General features: G+C 34.0%; 1 protein-coding gene across 2 annotated transcripts in view; it reads right to left on the bottom strand.

Annotated features, from left to right (window-relative positions):
• Positions 1–40: 40 nt before the first annotated feature.
• LOC132910628 (monocarboxylate transporter 2-like) overlaps positions 41–15,559 on the bottom strand; it is a 42,995-nt gene continuing 27,476 nt past the window's right edge. For both annotated transcript variants that reach the window (XM_060966425.1, XM_060966424.1), the window contains 7 exons: positions 5,596–5,781; positions 5,146–5,293; positions 4,690–4,966; positions 4,157–4,400; positions 3,498–3,635; positions 3,100–3,387; positions 41–2,554 (listed from right to left, as the gene is read on the bottom strand). In XM_060966425.1, the coding sequence (XP_060822408.1) occupies positions 2,172–2,554; positions 3,100–3,387; positions 3,498–3,635; positions 4,157–4,400; positions 4,690–4,966; positions 5,146–5,293; positions 5,596–5,781 (1,664 nt within the window). In that variant the 3' untranslated portion in view covers positions 41–2,171. The remainder of the gene's footprint in view (positions 2,555–3,099; positions 3,388–3,497; positions 3,636–4,156; positions 4,401–4,689; positions 4,967–5,145; positions 5,294–5,595; positions 5,782–15,559) is intronic.

The raw sequence follows: 15,559 nt of genomic DNA, 5'->3' as shown, positions 1-15,559 counted from the left end.
GGGAATAAATTTGTAATTAAAAAAGGCAGAAACAACGAGGTACTTGATAAAATCACGTTTCTGTATTAACAACGTTACAATATTACAATATAGGCAGTTTATTCGGTGTTGTTTCTTTTGCTGCAGCGTGTAATAAACAGTAATTCGTAAATTATTGTTCTTTGCGTCGCTTATACAACGCGTTAGACTAGTAGCCTTGCGTTATCGTCGTGATAACAATAATATGATAAACGTAACTTAAACGCGACATCACGTAGGCAGGTGCCGAGTCATTAAAGTAATGTTTCATTAAAAATATTCTCCGACTGGTTCTCATTATTATATTAGATATTCATCAGGCTATTAGTTTAATGATATTTTTAACTCGTTAAGGATCAAGCAATGAAATAATATGTGAAAATTGCAAAACGCAATATTATTCGGATAATAGATACTTTACGGATTAGAAAAATAATTCTCGGTATATATAGAAATTAATTATACAAATTACAGAACAAATTTGTAATGCATACGAAATTTACATAATTTAAAAAATGTGCAGTTTACCATTGTACTATAAAAACTTTAGAATCTAAATAGAGGAAGAAATAAAGATGAAAAAAATATTTAAAACTCTTGAAATAGAATATACTGACGTGAATTGACTGAAAAAAGTTGCAAATGGAATGTTGTATCAACGCAACGTTGATCCTTAATGAATTAATTTGATGGGGTCTTTAAATAAAATTATAGTGTTTTTCGCTCGATCGCACAAAATATTACAATTGTAATACCAGTTTCATTTCTCTGTACAAATCCTTGATATATTGTTGGCTTCAAATTGTTCTTAATCGACTATTTCGGGGCTTCTTAACTGTAATCTACGTTATAATACCACACGCATGTGCATACGCTCATTATCACGTATATAAGTATGTATATATATGTACATAACATGCGTATGTATGGTTCTAATATAAATAGTTTGATAAATAAATAGTGTTGTTATCTCTTTGCGTTTGTACCGATCGCGGTTCGCTCGATCACAGAAAGAGAAACGGTACACGCATGAATATTCTCTTAAAATGCCTCGAACGATACAACGGTACAACCATAAACTCTTGTATCTGGCTACATATTTATTCGTATCGTTATATTATACCATTTATCGCTGCGTACGAATTTCGTTTTGGACTAGTTTCAATATCTTTAGCTAGCATTGCCTACGTGCAAGCAGATTCCTTCGAAAAAGTCTCTGGGTCACAACTTTTACATCGACATGAATCGAACGATCTTTTCTTGCGTTTAGTAGAATTATTCAAAATTTTAGTTTCAATTTTTCAACATTTTTAAATAAAAAATCTTAATTTTCTATGATTCACAATTTCTAAAATAAAAATTACATTAAAATAAAGAAACTTGAGCTGTTTGTTTGAATGTGTCCTATTTTTCTTTTTTGTTAAATTGATGAAAGATCGTTCAATGCACATATCTACGCGTGGCAGTGAACTAATACGAAGCTTTAAACAAAGACGTCGACGGGAGTCGAGGTTATCTCCATGTGGACGGAACGTTTCCGTGGTTCCTCTCGTCGAAAGCCGACGTTATTGTCCTTAATTACACCGCGAATTAAATGACCCTTACTGGAATTTCCTATAGCTCTGTAGGGACGTTTAACGCAGATTAACGTGTTTCGTTCGCAAAACTATCGCTAATATGATCTCTAACAGTACCTTAAATTAAAGAGGAACAAACGAGACAGACGATCGAAGGCAGCGCGATAACGAGAAATGTCAGCCTCTTGGATAATTCCCCTCCTTTTTTTTTTTAACTTTTTTAACTTTATTCGTGCTTTTGATTCTCGAACCGTCATTCTCATTGCATAACAATAATTACGTAATAATATCTATCCTTTTTTTTGTATTATTGTAATTAATGAATTATTCCAAAATTCAATTTGTATAAAATTCGTAAAATACTGATTTTCAGTGTTTGCAATTCCAATTCACATTCACTTATGCAAGTAAATCAAAATTTCTTTTACGCAAGTAAAATAGAGTACATACAAAAATTACATTATAAATTAAAAAAAAAAGTAATTTAAGTATCCATTTACATCGAAAAAGTCGTAAAATTTCGTTCAGAAGCATCCTCAGAGAGTATTAACAGCTTCTTGGATTTTGGTGATTGAGTTACGTGCTTGCCTCGTCAATCACTGTGATCACCCTATTAGCAGGAGGCACATTCGTCAGGTGCCATTTGGGCTTGGGATCGGTCTCTTCGTTAGTCGGTTGAGGCCCTGGGGATCGATCCAAATTCGATTGACCACCCTTTGAACGAGCCAGGGACCATCTGCGGCCTCGACGATCCGTGATAATTGGCATTTCAGCTATTAGATTGTTCTCAAATTCTGACAGCATTAGATAATTCTCGACCTTGTTGCACGAGGTTATACAGTCTCCGATGTAATCAAGGTCCTCGAGCATGTTGTCAGGAAGATCCATGTCCGCAATTCCCTCCTCGGAGATGCACGTCAATTCGGGCTTCTCCGGGGCAAGGCCGTCGATCAATTCGCCTGCAATGAGATTCCATTGTTTGCTATCTCGTTTTGATTTTTTTTTTGATTTTCTAGAGTTGATTGACCCTTGAGATATAATATAAAAATTTGTGGTTTTAGAATCGTAACCCTCAGTTGGATTATAAGTGATCATAACAATATGGATTATATTTGAGTTGGGTTACTTCATTTTAGGATATTCAATCTTAATTTATATCTTATATCTTGCACGATAAATGTCATTGGTATTTACCAAAATAAGAACATTATAATTCATTAAATATTTGATTTCTTAAATATTTGATTTTAGTGTTCCATGTACTTAAATTTAATGTGTATTTTTTTTTATTCGAAGAAGAGATCCTATGTTGGATACAAATGTGAGGAATAAATGAGGGAAACAGTAGGGTTAACCTAAACTCTTGTGGCTTGCTTACGGCCCGAGAATATGTAAAAGAGATTTAAAGTAGATATTAAAAATTGTATGTCGAAGATTTTAATTATAAAGACAAAACAAGTTAGTCAGAATTAATATAAAAAATAACATAAATGAATAAATTTACCTGGATTTGGTGCAATCTCAGTTCCAAGTACAAGAGCAGCCGCAGCAGCTCCTGCAGCAGCCACATGTGGACCATCATTGTCTGGTTCCTGGCTGAACGACAATTTTCGGCGTTGTGGACAATTATCCGAAACGCAGAGGTGCTTGGTTCCGTTAGACCTTATGTGTTTATGCCTCGATAAATTTCTTCTGTGAAGGTCTATGAAGAAAAGAGTGAAACTGCCTACTAGAACACAGGTCGAGCTGAAGTAGTAACCAGCCTTCCCACCGTAGTTAATGTTCATATATCCTGAAAAATCTCGTACTCTTAAAATTTTCTTGATCGATGTTATATTGCGTCCTTGAAAATGTAGTAACATTGAGAACATTCTTCAAACAAATTAAATATTTCACTTTTACCTGAAATTGGAACTCCAATTGCTATTGGTATAGCTTGGGAACATTGCACGAAACCCCACGTTCTTGCGAAATTTCTTGCTCTGACTCTCTCATAGGTGTACATTTTGAGACTGTAGTGGTAACCACCACAGAAGATGCCTGCAAAATTCAGTGTTTAATCTTAATTAAAACCGGAATTAACTTGAATTTATAATAAAGAAGTGGTAAAATTCCAATTTCGGGGTGAATGTGAGTCGTTAGTGAGCTAATCAAAGTCAAAGTTAAGAAAGGAAAAGTTTTTAAGAATCTTTTTGAACGAGGTCACTGTCATTATTCAACATAACTTTACCTATTTTATTTAATCTTATATAAGCAAAGCTCTATCTGCAATGAAACATTCTTTGTAGAAGAATAAATCAAGAAAAATATATTAATGAAAAAGAAAGGAGATGAAATTATAAAAATATTATATATAGTAATAAATAATAATAAATAATAATACATAATAATAAACTATATATATAGTTTATTATTTAATATTTATTATACAATATATTATATATATAGTTATAGATAATCCAAAAGAGTCGAGAACTTAAGAAGGAAGTAGATGTATATCCTGAAAGGAAACATATTTTTTCTTAAGTATTCACGCATGTTTGCAGGCGAGGATACTGTACCGTAAATCCAGGCGAACAGCACATATCCATGATAATTTCCTTGAACGGCAGTGAGGGCCAAAATGCACAATCCGCATACAAATATCGCCGCTTGCGTAAGATACTGACGCGCTATCCTACATTCGACGCTGCGATGCACAACTAAAAGGCCAAAGGCGACACAGCCGAGGGTCCAGGCCAAACCGAGGTAAGCCTGAAGTAGGATCACCGTGTCACCAAGACCTTCTTCCTCGGCCTGATGTGCCTACAATGAAATAAAATATTTAAGCGACAAAATTTAGTTCAAAATATTTTCCCACTCTTGCAGTTATTAGATTGCGGATGTTCATGCAATTTTATATTTTTATAGACACCACCAATAAAATGGAATTTATATAGAAATTTGTTTCTCCTATTGAACATTATAACAAGCACTTTTCTGTGAATATTTTATAATTCTATTGCATATTATATGCATTCTATTAATTTTGCACTTTCAAATATTCCAAACATATAGCATTTAATGATTTAAAGAAATTTATTACGCATTTTACCAAGTAAAATATCGGGGTGTTGATCCCGAAGGCAGATATTCCAGTGGACACCAGCAATATTCTTACTGTTTTGCTCTTCAGCGTACTGAAGTCAAAGAACGGTGGTCCGTCGTCTGTCTTGTTTTTATCTTTAATTTTACGTTTTTGATTTTTCAAATGTAAAATGGCTCTACGTTGTGGATGATATAGGGATGCGCTTCGATAAAAGGTACCCAGGATGAATGTCAGGAAAACGACACCCGTTACTGCCTGAAGTCCTAAACGCCAACCAATTTTGCTAAAATCGGAATACAGGATTTTTTATAATTTTGCTTTTTTTTATTTAGGAAATTGTTTTCTCTTTTTTCATTTTGAATCAAGTATTTTTATGTTACATCACGCTTGACTTAACAAATATCAATGAATATGAATTAGAGCTTTATGTAATAGCTCGGATAAGAATATCTCTTTTGTTACCTAATCATTCCCTTTATGAAAGCCGACATTACAGCGATACCAAGGCCACTTCCGGATACGATGAAAATTTCAACCAGTTCTCTTCTCCTTTTAAAATATTGCGCCACCATCAGCGTGCTACAGTCCCTCGTCATGCCAACCCCTATACCTGCGTAAAGTAATTAAACACAGTCCATGAACTTGCCATTATCTCGATCCCTCAGTATTTCTTCCCAAAGTGAAGTTTTATCTAAGGAATTATTCAAGGGAATCGTTTGTGTTGAAACTGTTGAGGGTAAAAGTGACGTACGAAAACTTGTAAAAGTCGAGTCACAATTGCTTAAGATGGAAGATGGATGATGTTTAATCGATGAAGAAGAATCGTTATATTATATAAGTTCTGTCATTTTTCTTTCTTCTATGAGAAGAAACAGCAGTAGAAGAAATAGTTGTATTTTTACAGTGACTCACCGACAACTGTACCGTAGCTGAAGAACAACTGATGGAACTGCGAAGCAAAAGAAGTGAAAAGGCAACCGAGTGCTGTAACGAGGCCACCCAAAACCGCGGTGAGTCTTGTACTTTTCCTCCGACAGAACGCTATTGTTACGGGTGAAACTAGTAGAGCCACTCCTGTAGACATTGCTCCCAGCCACCCTATAAAAGATAAAACTTTCTTAATCGCTTTTTGATCGTTGAACATCGTTGTTTGGTTTATATTGTTCCCAGTAAAAAGACTTTATGTGATATACGTAACACCGTGCAAGTTCATTAAATAGCTGTATCTCTATACATATTCTTCTTTTAGTAACTTTATGACCGCATAATAGAAATGTTTCGGAGTTTCAAACAGATAAAATAGCTTTACAAAAACTGGGATCTATTATATAAACTTTTCATTTATTACAAGTATGAATTTAAACGCGAATTTTTTTAGTATTTTTGATGAAACTTTTATTGTTCTTTCCTTATGCGACGTTTGTAGCTTATTATACTTTTCTTATTGCACAATTCTGCTTCTATATCCTAAATGAAGTTATTACTTTTTCAAGCTATATATATGTAGATAAAATGATTCTCTTCCATCACTGTACATTAATGGATAGCGCTTGCACCTTTTAGATCCGTTCCTTTTTCATATTGATCGACAGATTTTCTTAAAGGAACTGTCTTCCTTTGATTGATGAGAGCAGCTAGTGATTGAGATATCAATAAGTAGATATTAATCTGATATTTCACGAAAAACAGCTACTAAAGTAACGGATCCAATTTATTAGAAACTTGATACTTCATAAAATATTAAAGTATATGAAATATTATATAAAGTGTACAAAATACTATAAGAGGTGTATCGTACGAATAATTATAAACCATACTATACCTCGATAATTTTTTGTATATATAAATTCGCGCCTTATCATTCATTGATATTCAATTTCTCTCAAGCTTCATTTGCACCGTTCGATATACGATTTATGCGGTTCGTATGCTGTTACGGACTCGAGTTTCGCCCCTTGACGTTCGATCCATATTTCACCTTCGCGGTTTGTAATCATAATAAACGCTTTACGTACCCAGAGTTCCTCTCAATTAGAACCGTGTAGTGGCATGATCGATATTTCTGACTCGCCATTTCGTGCTAGACACCGTATTTTCACCACGATTCTCGCCTTCGTTCAATTGATTCACCGTTAAGAGATCGAATATGATAAATCGATTCCGTTCCGAGACAGAACTATTACCACTTTCGTCGTCGGTTCTAATCCATTTTGAAACGACCACAAACGATCGTACCAGTAATCGTTCTTTCTTGCTTACACGTTTTCTTTTACCACAACCGCAGCGATCGGTCTTCTTAAAACCGCCTATTAAATGTCGACTACCTTGCTAAACAGAAGTTGACTCGCGATCGAGGTTAAGACTGTTTTAATTACGGCCACGACGAATAGCCTGAACGATTAGCAGCGCTCCGCTCGGTCATTTAATTAATTTTCACTGTTTGCTGAAGCCGCGTTTGTCGAGTCGGCTCATCGATCAATCGTTCGAAGAATGCCGTCTATCGTAAAAGATAGAGCCGGCTCTCGTAGACAAAAGGGTACTCTGGAGGATGAAACGAGAGGTTATTAATCTTGCAACTTGCTTTTGACGGTCACGGATGCAGTCTTTATTGAGAAAGTGGGCTGGCGTGTTGCTGCATCTACTTTGATTCAATAGCTTTGTCGTCGGATCAACACGATGAATTCGAATGGAGTCTTTCGAGTAAGTGAATTGCGATTTTTGAAAAGCTTTCTTGCGATACTTGTACTTGAGAGATTCTTTAAGTGTGAAAGGGTTCTTGTACTTTTCTTTTGAAGAATTACTTTCTTTTTGTTTAATTCGAAGAGAAAAATTCGTGGTATAAATTGTGTAGAATGTGTAGAAATTTCATGGAATCTGACTTTTACCACGTATTAGATTTATTCTTCCCAAACGAAAGATACAAAGTATGAAGACTAAGGGATGTTTCCCTTAAGTACGAAACAACTGTTTGGGACGAATTTATCGATCATCTGACCGAGCAGTTCTTTTTACGACTTAGTTACAAAGACACCAAGTTATACGGATGACAAAAAGGACCACTTATTAATCACGGCAGAAAGGTTGGGACATGATAGGCTCCGTGTTAAACGATTCCACGTTTGTGGGAAATAACCTATTCGTAAGGCATGGCTCGCTTTTTTACTCTCGGTCTTTTCTTTCCCCTTTAATACCTCATCTTTTTTGTTCTGTGACAGCCACAGTTCTTTTCGGTATTTTGGTGGCGAAAAAAGGTGGACATAAAATAAATAAATTAGAAATAAGATTTGAAATAAGGAAAATAATTTTTTTGGCGTGTGTTTTTGAATACATTTTGCAAGGAACTTAAACAATGAACTTAAATAATAGTATAAAGACATATTTGCAATGTTTTGATCACAATTATACTATTATCCAGTTAATTATAATTGCTATTTGATAACATTAGCAGGAAAAACCGAATCAAAATGCTTCATAAAAAGATTAGAAAATATCGTTTTCATAAACACAATTGTTTGCAGTTTTTTCATTAAAATGAAACATAGATATTTTCCTACATTTACTGATAATAGTAAATTACTTTTAATACAGAAAATTATTTGATGATCGTTTCGAAAATATAGGAAAGATATATTTAATAGAACTAGACAAAACTCTGGTAATCACAGTACTAAAGAATATAATTTATAAATAATTCTTCATAAACATAAAACATTTAAAAGAACATTGTATACCATGTATTAGTAATGTATTGTCATAACGTACATGATTTAGTACTGCAATAATGTGGGAAGTGAAAGCAAAAAGGTTCGTCCCGAACTTGTAGATTTCAAACAAGATATCCACTGTATAACGCTGCCTCTATTATATACCGATTCTCTTTTCTTGATCCCTTGCCACCCCTGTCATCGGTCAAGATCAGGATCCTCTATCGAAAATCCCACCAGTGTCTGGCCCACAGTTTCACCCTTGAATTTCTTTTGAAGCCAGAAAACGAACGAGAGGGAGAGTGAATTGGCGAAAGAGAAGGTCAATGACCCTGCAAGATTCTAAGCTCGCTTTCATAGCAACTGTATCTGAACGAGAAGTTCGGTTACCTCGAAGGAATTTCGATAAAGTATAAAAAGTATAACCGAAGATCTATACAATGATCATTCGTTTATTATAATAATTACAAAAATTCCATAATGTGGTCTGTTTTCTTAATCTCACGCGATAAATGTCTTCATTTCAAAGAATTCATTGCTCCTTTTCTGTTTTGACACATCACGAAAAACCTGGGTCATTTGTGTCAACGTTTACATTTTTGTATTGTTTTAGTCTTTCAAAGAATCTTTCTTAATTTTAATCTATTATATTATATGATTCTTTTTTAAGTGAAATCTTTAAATAATTTTCCAAGAAGAATAAAAATTCGCTTTGAACAAGTACGAGTGAAATTTTGCGCGAAAAATTTAGGAATATCTTTGTGTGTGTATGTGTTCGTGTTAATCTTTTATTTAATTCAAATTTACCATAGATTGTATCATCGTTTGCTCGATATTATTTAAAATTCACAATCCAGATATTCTCTTAAAAATACTATTTATCTTTTCTTCATCGTCATCGTAAAAGACCTTACAGGTTGCACAAAAAATTTCGCGTGTCGTCGAAATGTGCTTGGTTCTTAAACAACGACGCTCATAAACGGACAGCAAAAAGGGAAAGTAGTGCTCGTTAGTAGTTAGAAGAGCATCGAGAGGATAAAGAATAAAGAGGCGGCAGGGCTCCAAAAACATAAGTCAGACGATACAAGAGTTAGAGTTTTACGACAACGACGTTAACATGAAGTGATTTTAATATAAGTTTCCGGGACCATTTGTAAATAATAATAAAGAATCGCTTTCAACTCAGTCTAACAACACTCGATACGTAAAACATTTCTGAAATGGTCATAATTATAGTTTCTCAAATACAATCGTTCCTTTTTTCCCAGCCGCATGAAATATTCATACGATATAGTATACTGGACGCTTCCGTCTCGTTGTCAAGGTCCTGGTCAGAGTTCAACTTCGCGAGTTTCTCTGTTTGGCACTGACTGCGCGCGATAAATTTTAAAGTCCTGTTCGAGAACATGTGGATCGTAGGGAAACACTGGTTAGATTTGTATTCCTCTGGCAAATTTAAATATAACTTGATATCAATATGTTCTGTGTGTGGGGCTGATGATTTAGGAACGTGTGATGAATTAGTACAGATGGCTCTTTTAGAAACATCGAATGTGTAGAGTTTGCAAAGTAGCTGGTGTAAGCTTTTATGACGACATGTGCTGGTTTTTATATTTATACACTTATGTCGTGCCATTTTCTTCTAATTTTTGTTGTTTGAAAGCCATAAAAATTTTTGGTTCTATTTCTAGACCTATTCCTACTTGTCACTTTATTTTGGTTTATTAAAAAAGTAACTTTTGCGAAAGATTAATATCATATATTACGTTTTCTCTAAAATTCTTTTAACCATAATCTTAGTTATAACATATGCTTCATTAAAATATATTTTATTATTGTATATAACGTATAATTTTAACATCTTCATATAAGTTTTCATTTCTATTCTGAAATTTTTTATATTTTACGAATTTTAAAATAGATATATTCACAAGATAGATACACAAGAGCGTGCGCGTTTTATTAAGTAATTTAGCCACGGAGAGGCTGTGAGCGCACAGTTAAACATTAAGATTAGAAAATAGGATCGTTGATCCTTGCATATCGTACCTACGTTGAAAACAGGTTGACGGTATCGTTTCGTTCCTTCCAACAGCAACCATGCTCCGACAGCCCCGTGAATTCCCGTGGCAAGAATTTGTACCATAACGCCGGTTACTACGACTACCCAACCCCAACCACTCTCCGGGTAGTAATGCTGTCTTATGGTACATCGTGCGATGTATCTACACCGCACGAAAAACAACCATAATGAGAGCACTGAACGCTTGCCTTGAAGGCTTATACGATTTACTTATGGTCATTTAAAAATTTCCACTTTAACTTAATTATTATTAGCGAAGGAATATGTAGCGTATACTTATCGCTATGACGTGTCTATAAGATTGTTATGAACATTATAGTATATTTTATAATCACTGTAGAATGTTTCAAAGAACATTTCAAATTTTCTTACAGAAAATGACAACTCGATTTATAAAAGTTAACATTCATTGTATTGAATATTTAATCAGCTGCCTAAAATTTACAGTTATTAAAATAAATGGCCAAATTAGATTTTGTTAGTAAATTTGCAAAAATAGAATCTAGAAGTTAATAAAATTTCAGTAAAAAAATATGCACCATAAAAAAGAATGGATGGTCAAATTATTGACTAAAAGGACCACGTAAATTGTATCCGCAAGGTCAGACCTAGGATCCTGATTTTCATCTTCTTCGATCTCCTTTGGACCTCTTCGTTCTTGCAGACAAACGACTCCTTCGCACTCTCCTGAGAAGGAAAGTTCACCTATTTCACCGGAAGTCGCTACCCCGCTGTCCTCGCGAGCGGGACAAAGTACGACATTCCTTTCGTTACGGTTTCGATTCTTCATCCCTTGACTATTTTCACCAAGGCACACTGTCCATATTTACTATCTTTTGTTTCTCATTATGGAATACTATCTCTGTCTATTTAATTATTTTGGTCACTGTAGTTTATTAAATTAAAGATTTTCGTATCATAAAAAAATAAGACTAAAATTTTAATGTTTAGGTTGAATTTCCAGTGTTAGAGATTTCTATGTTAAAAATATTTTATCGTATTTTGATCTTTTATTGGTATCTATATTTTACGGCTGCCTTCTGTTTCCTTCCTTTATATTAGAAGGTCCACAAAGCATATAACTTTCAAAATAAATTTGCCATTCTTAATACCCGAGGGACAGATGAGAAAGATGATAAAGAAGCAACGGTCAAATTTCGCTGTTCGAAGATTACCCTATAAATAAGTTTATTCCGAAAATCATCCTCAGGGAGGATTCATCGTTTCAAAACTAGTTTTAAAACTACCACATGGAGAGAAATTATGATACAATAGATTTATGTTTAGAATCGGATCTGGAATATTCTATAGTAAACAGGTTTAGAAATATTGTTAATAAAATTCTATAAAAGTCATTGGGTTTCAATTTCATGATAAGCTCGTAGGGTCAAGGTATCGACTATATTAGCAGTAAAAATATGTTGGAAACTTTATTCCGGCCATGGTGGAGATTAAATCCCATACCTTGTGGCAGATGGAAGATAGCCACGCAGATAAAGTTGGTAAACCGAGTGTCCTTTCTATTCTTTTACTCGGAAAGTTTCGCGGGAGAAGTTTTAAACCGAGTCGGAAGTTCCACTTCAGAACAAAACTGAATTCGAGACTAATGCCTCGACTCGAGCAACCTACTATCTTTCCACTTGTTAAATGAAATAGAAGAGAAAAAGTAATATTGTTTCCTCTCGCTCATTTCATGTCTTTCTTTTCAGATAAAGAATGTAAAACATTCGATTACCGATACATCGAAATTAGAAACCTAACGTTATTAAATTGCCAAAAAACTTGTAATATCGGAATTGTTAAAAACGAATAAAATTTTGAATATTTAGAAAGATATACTATAGTAATTTCTTTAGGTATAAATTTATTGAAATCGGTAGAAGACAATTATTTCGAATTCTGTTGATAATGAGCAATTAAGTAGGGTTGGCATTCCTGGAAGTCACCAAGTGGACATCGATCGAATTGAGTTGATCGCATAAATATTGCATGGATTTTTATAACGAAAGGATGCAGAAAGTTTAATGTAAAAATGTCTTGCGTTATTAGTCCATGTTATTTGCATAAAGACAGTTATAATTTATTTTCGTTACCTAACAGTGCGTGTAAAGTTTACGTTGCAATGAACGAAGTAGCGAAATAATTAAATCGAGAGTCGACTAATTAAAACCTACGTGCACTTAAAGAAATTCTCTCCTGAACTTATATTTATAAATACAGAACGTGACAAATAAAATGTTCTAAATGATTCAGAATAATTCACATGTGGATGACTGAATATAAGCAATTGTGTCCTTGAATCGGAAGCTTGAATATTTCGCTATTCGTAATACCAAATCATCTTATGTAATCTGTACGAAAAATGACAAAAGATACCATATATAAAAGAAGAGTATCGATACGATCACGAGACAAACCAAAGACTCATCTAACTCACTCGTTTAAATCTAACATGTGCGTATCCAGGTCACAAGTAGCAGTGTTCTCCGTTGAATTACACTAAAAGCTCGGCAAACAAGAGCAAAGGGGGTGCGTTAACTAAAGAGCTGAATATGTAGACATATTCCTGGTCCATTGTAATTGAGTCAAGTTGGAACGGGTAAATAAACGAAAGTAAAAGTTCGTGAATATACCAGCAACAGAATCCTAATGCGGAGCGTGCGGTTTTGAAAGGTAAACGATCCGTAACAATGCGACGATTCATATAATCTAAAGCGGTTCGGCCCTTTGCTCATATTTCATGTTCAATACCGGATGATTTTTGGTCAAATTTATTGCAAATTCGTTACGGTATTTCAGCTCAGTCGAGCGAAAAGGAAGAGAAAAATGGTTTAATCGAAATTTGATTTCCCTATTACAATGGAAAGATTTTTTAATGCATTTCATTTAGGAAATTTTTTATTCAATTTTTCCCTTAGTATTATAGGTATCTATAGAAAAAGTGCCTCCTATGGAAAATTCAATAAAGTTTTGTCCACTACATTATGCTTGGATCGCGGTAAAAATTTTCTAAAATAATCAGTTTCCAGCTGAAAGGGGTCAACGATGCTACGTGTTGTTCGATCGAAATAAAAATACCTAAAACAACATGCCATACCAAAAAGTATCACGTAGCATTCTTTTTCTTCTCTTTCTCATCTTTTTCAATTTTCATCTTTCTGGAACTAGCTTTTTCAACAAAAATCATTCCCCCTCTGATCACTTTTAAAATTCATCAAAATATCATAGAAAAATTAAAAAATTTCTCTTATCGATTCTAATTAAAACACAAAATGAAAAATTTATGAAACGATGATAATAATATTTTCCACGTCTCTGTATTTCAAACCACCATAAACACTTGAAGCCACGTGCACTGTTTCGTATTTGAAACTACCTATTCCCTCGAGCCAGATCGACTGCACTTTGTTTCCTGTCTGGAGCAAAACCCGACTGACACTTTGTGACAAAAAATCACGGGATTTCAGTAGAAAAGGGACGTAACACGCTAGACGAGGGGCGCGTTGTCGAACGCTGACTGGATTCGGTTAGGTGGTTCACAGAAGAGGACCGTCGCAAGCTGGACTTGCGTAGGGGAAACCAGTGGGCCAATCCCTTCGTTTTCCAACCTAGCCACGTGCTTTCATGGCCATACAGTTTGCGTTTGGATTCGCGCTGGCCCGCGATAAATCGGGATCGATTCAAATATCTACGCTGGTCAAGCTTATCAGTTTTGCATATGGGGAGAACTAAGGGATGAAAAATCGATATTTTAGTTTCAGGCGAGAACGATTAGGTATATTTTCCCAATTGTTTGTCTCTGGTTTTTTGATCAGTTTTGAAGGAGCGAAGGAGATTAAATTATTTAATAGACGGCTTTTGGGTTGCAATATTTGATTTATCTTGGAACATAGTTACAACAGAAAAGTGTTTTAAAATTAATCTTTGTATAAATTATGTATTATAGAATGGTTATATTGGTTTTATTAATATTATTTTTATATTAATTGATGGACTTATTCTGGGAATGAAAGATAAAAATTAAGAAATTAAATAAGAAAAAATATCAAATAGTATTAATTCAAAAAATTCTGTTAGTAAAGTTTAATCATTTAAGAAACATTGGACAAAATCATCTAATAAAACATATATATTTAACAATTATATGTTTGCTATATCATTTCGTTACTTAAAAATTCAGTATCGATTTATTATCCCCACTAATTATAGGCTTTTGAAAAAAAATCAGGAACTCTTTTTAATTAATGTAGGTAATTGAAGTGGCACAAAACCGTAATATTCAACCAAGAATTGAATTAAATTCAGTGTTCCAATGCATTCAGCCCGCTGAGCAAATCGATAAAACGGTTTACCCGATCTGTCGAGGAACGATAAATCAATGTCAACAGGAAAAGTCGATCGATCGTTACAAAAGATAGTAACGGAGATAAACTCTAAAAATTTAACTGCCGAAGCGTGTACTATAATAATTGCTGGATTACGAGTTCTAACATAATTTATTGTTATTTAACATATCACTCTTGAATTAACGATACTTCGTATCTTTATCCAATTATTCTACAACAATTTACATATCGTCGCGTGACACGATAGTTAGCTACGAACATTTTGCACGCATAGCTTTCGCGGCAAATTAGCAGTAAAGGAAGAAATCAATTATAAGAGAAAGAGAAAGAGAGAGAGAGAGAGAGAGAGAGATCGACGCGAGAAAAATCTTAATTGAATTCCGATTTCTTTTGACAACTCTGCTAGTTAGTTTACCTATATAAAATAAGTTAAAGGAAACAGGAATCAACAAGAAAACCTGTTTCTCTATTTAACCTCATAAAAATAGTCACTTCCTACAGATTTATGCCTTATGGACGATATACTTAATTAATTCTGAGTACGAATTTCATCGTACTAATCGAAATATTATACATAAATTATTTGAAAACATTCATTTTTTGATTGCTCGATACACTCGTGATAAATGGTATCTATCATAAATCGCGTGTTGAGTTATATAAGTGAGAAGCTTTCTGGAAAAACAGTGTCTCTAATTTTAGTTTTTAATCTTTAAATCTTCATTCTTAAAGGATTTTGACTT

Source organism: Bombus pascuorum, chromosome 9 (assembly GCF_905332965.1).
Source record: "Bombus pascuorum chromosome 9, iyBomPasc1.1, whole genome shotgun sequence".
In the NCBI taxonomy this organism is placed as follows: domain Eukaryota; kingdom Metazoa; phylum Arthropoda; class Insecta; order Hymenoptera; family Apidae; genus Bombus; species Bombus pascuorum.
This window is presented reverse-complemented; position numbering and strand designations above follow the sequence as displayed.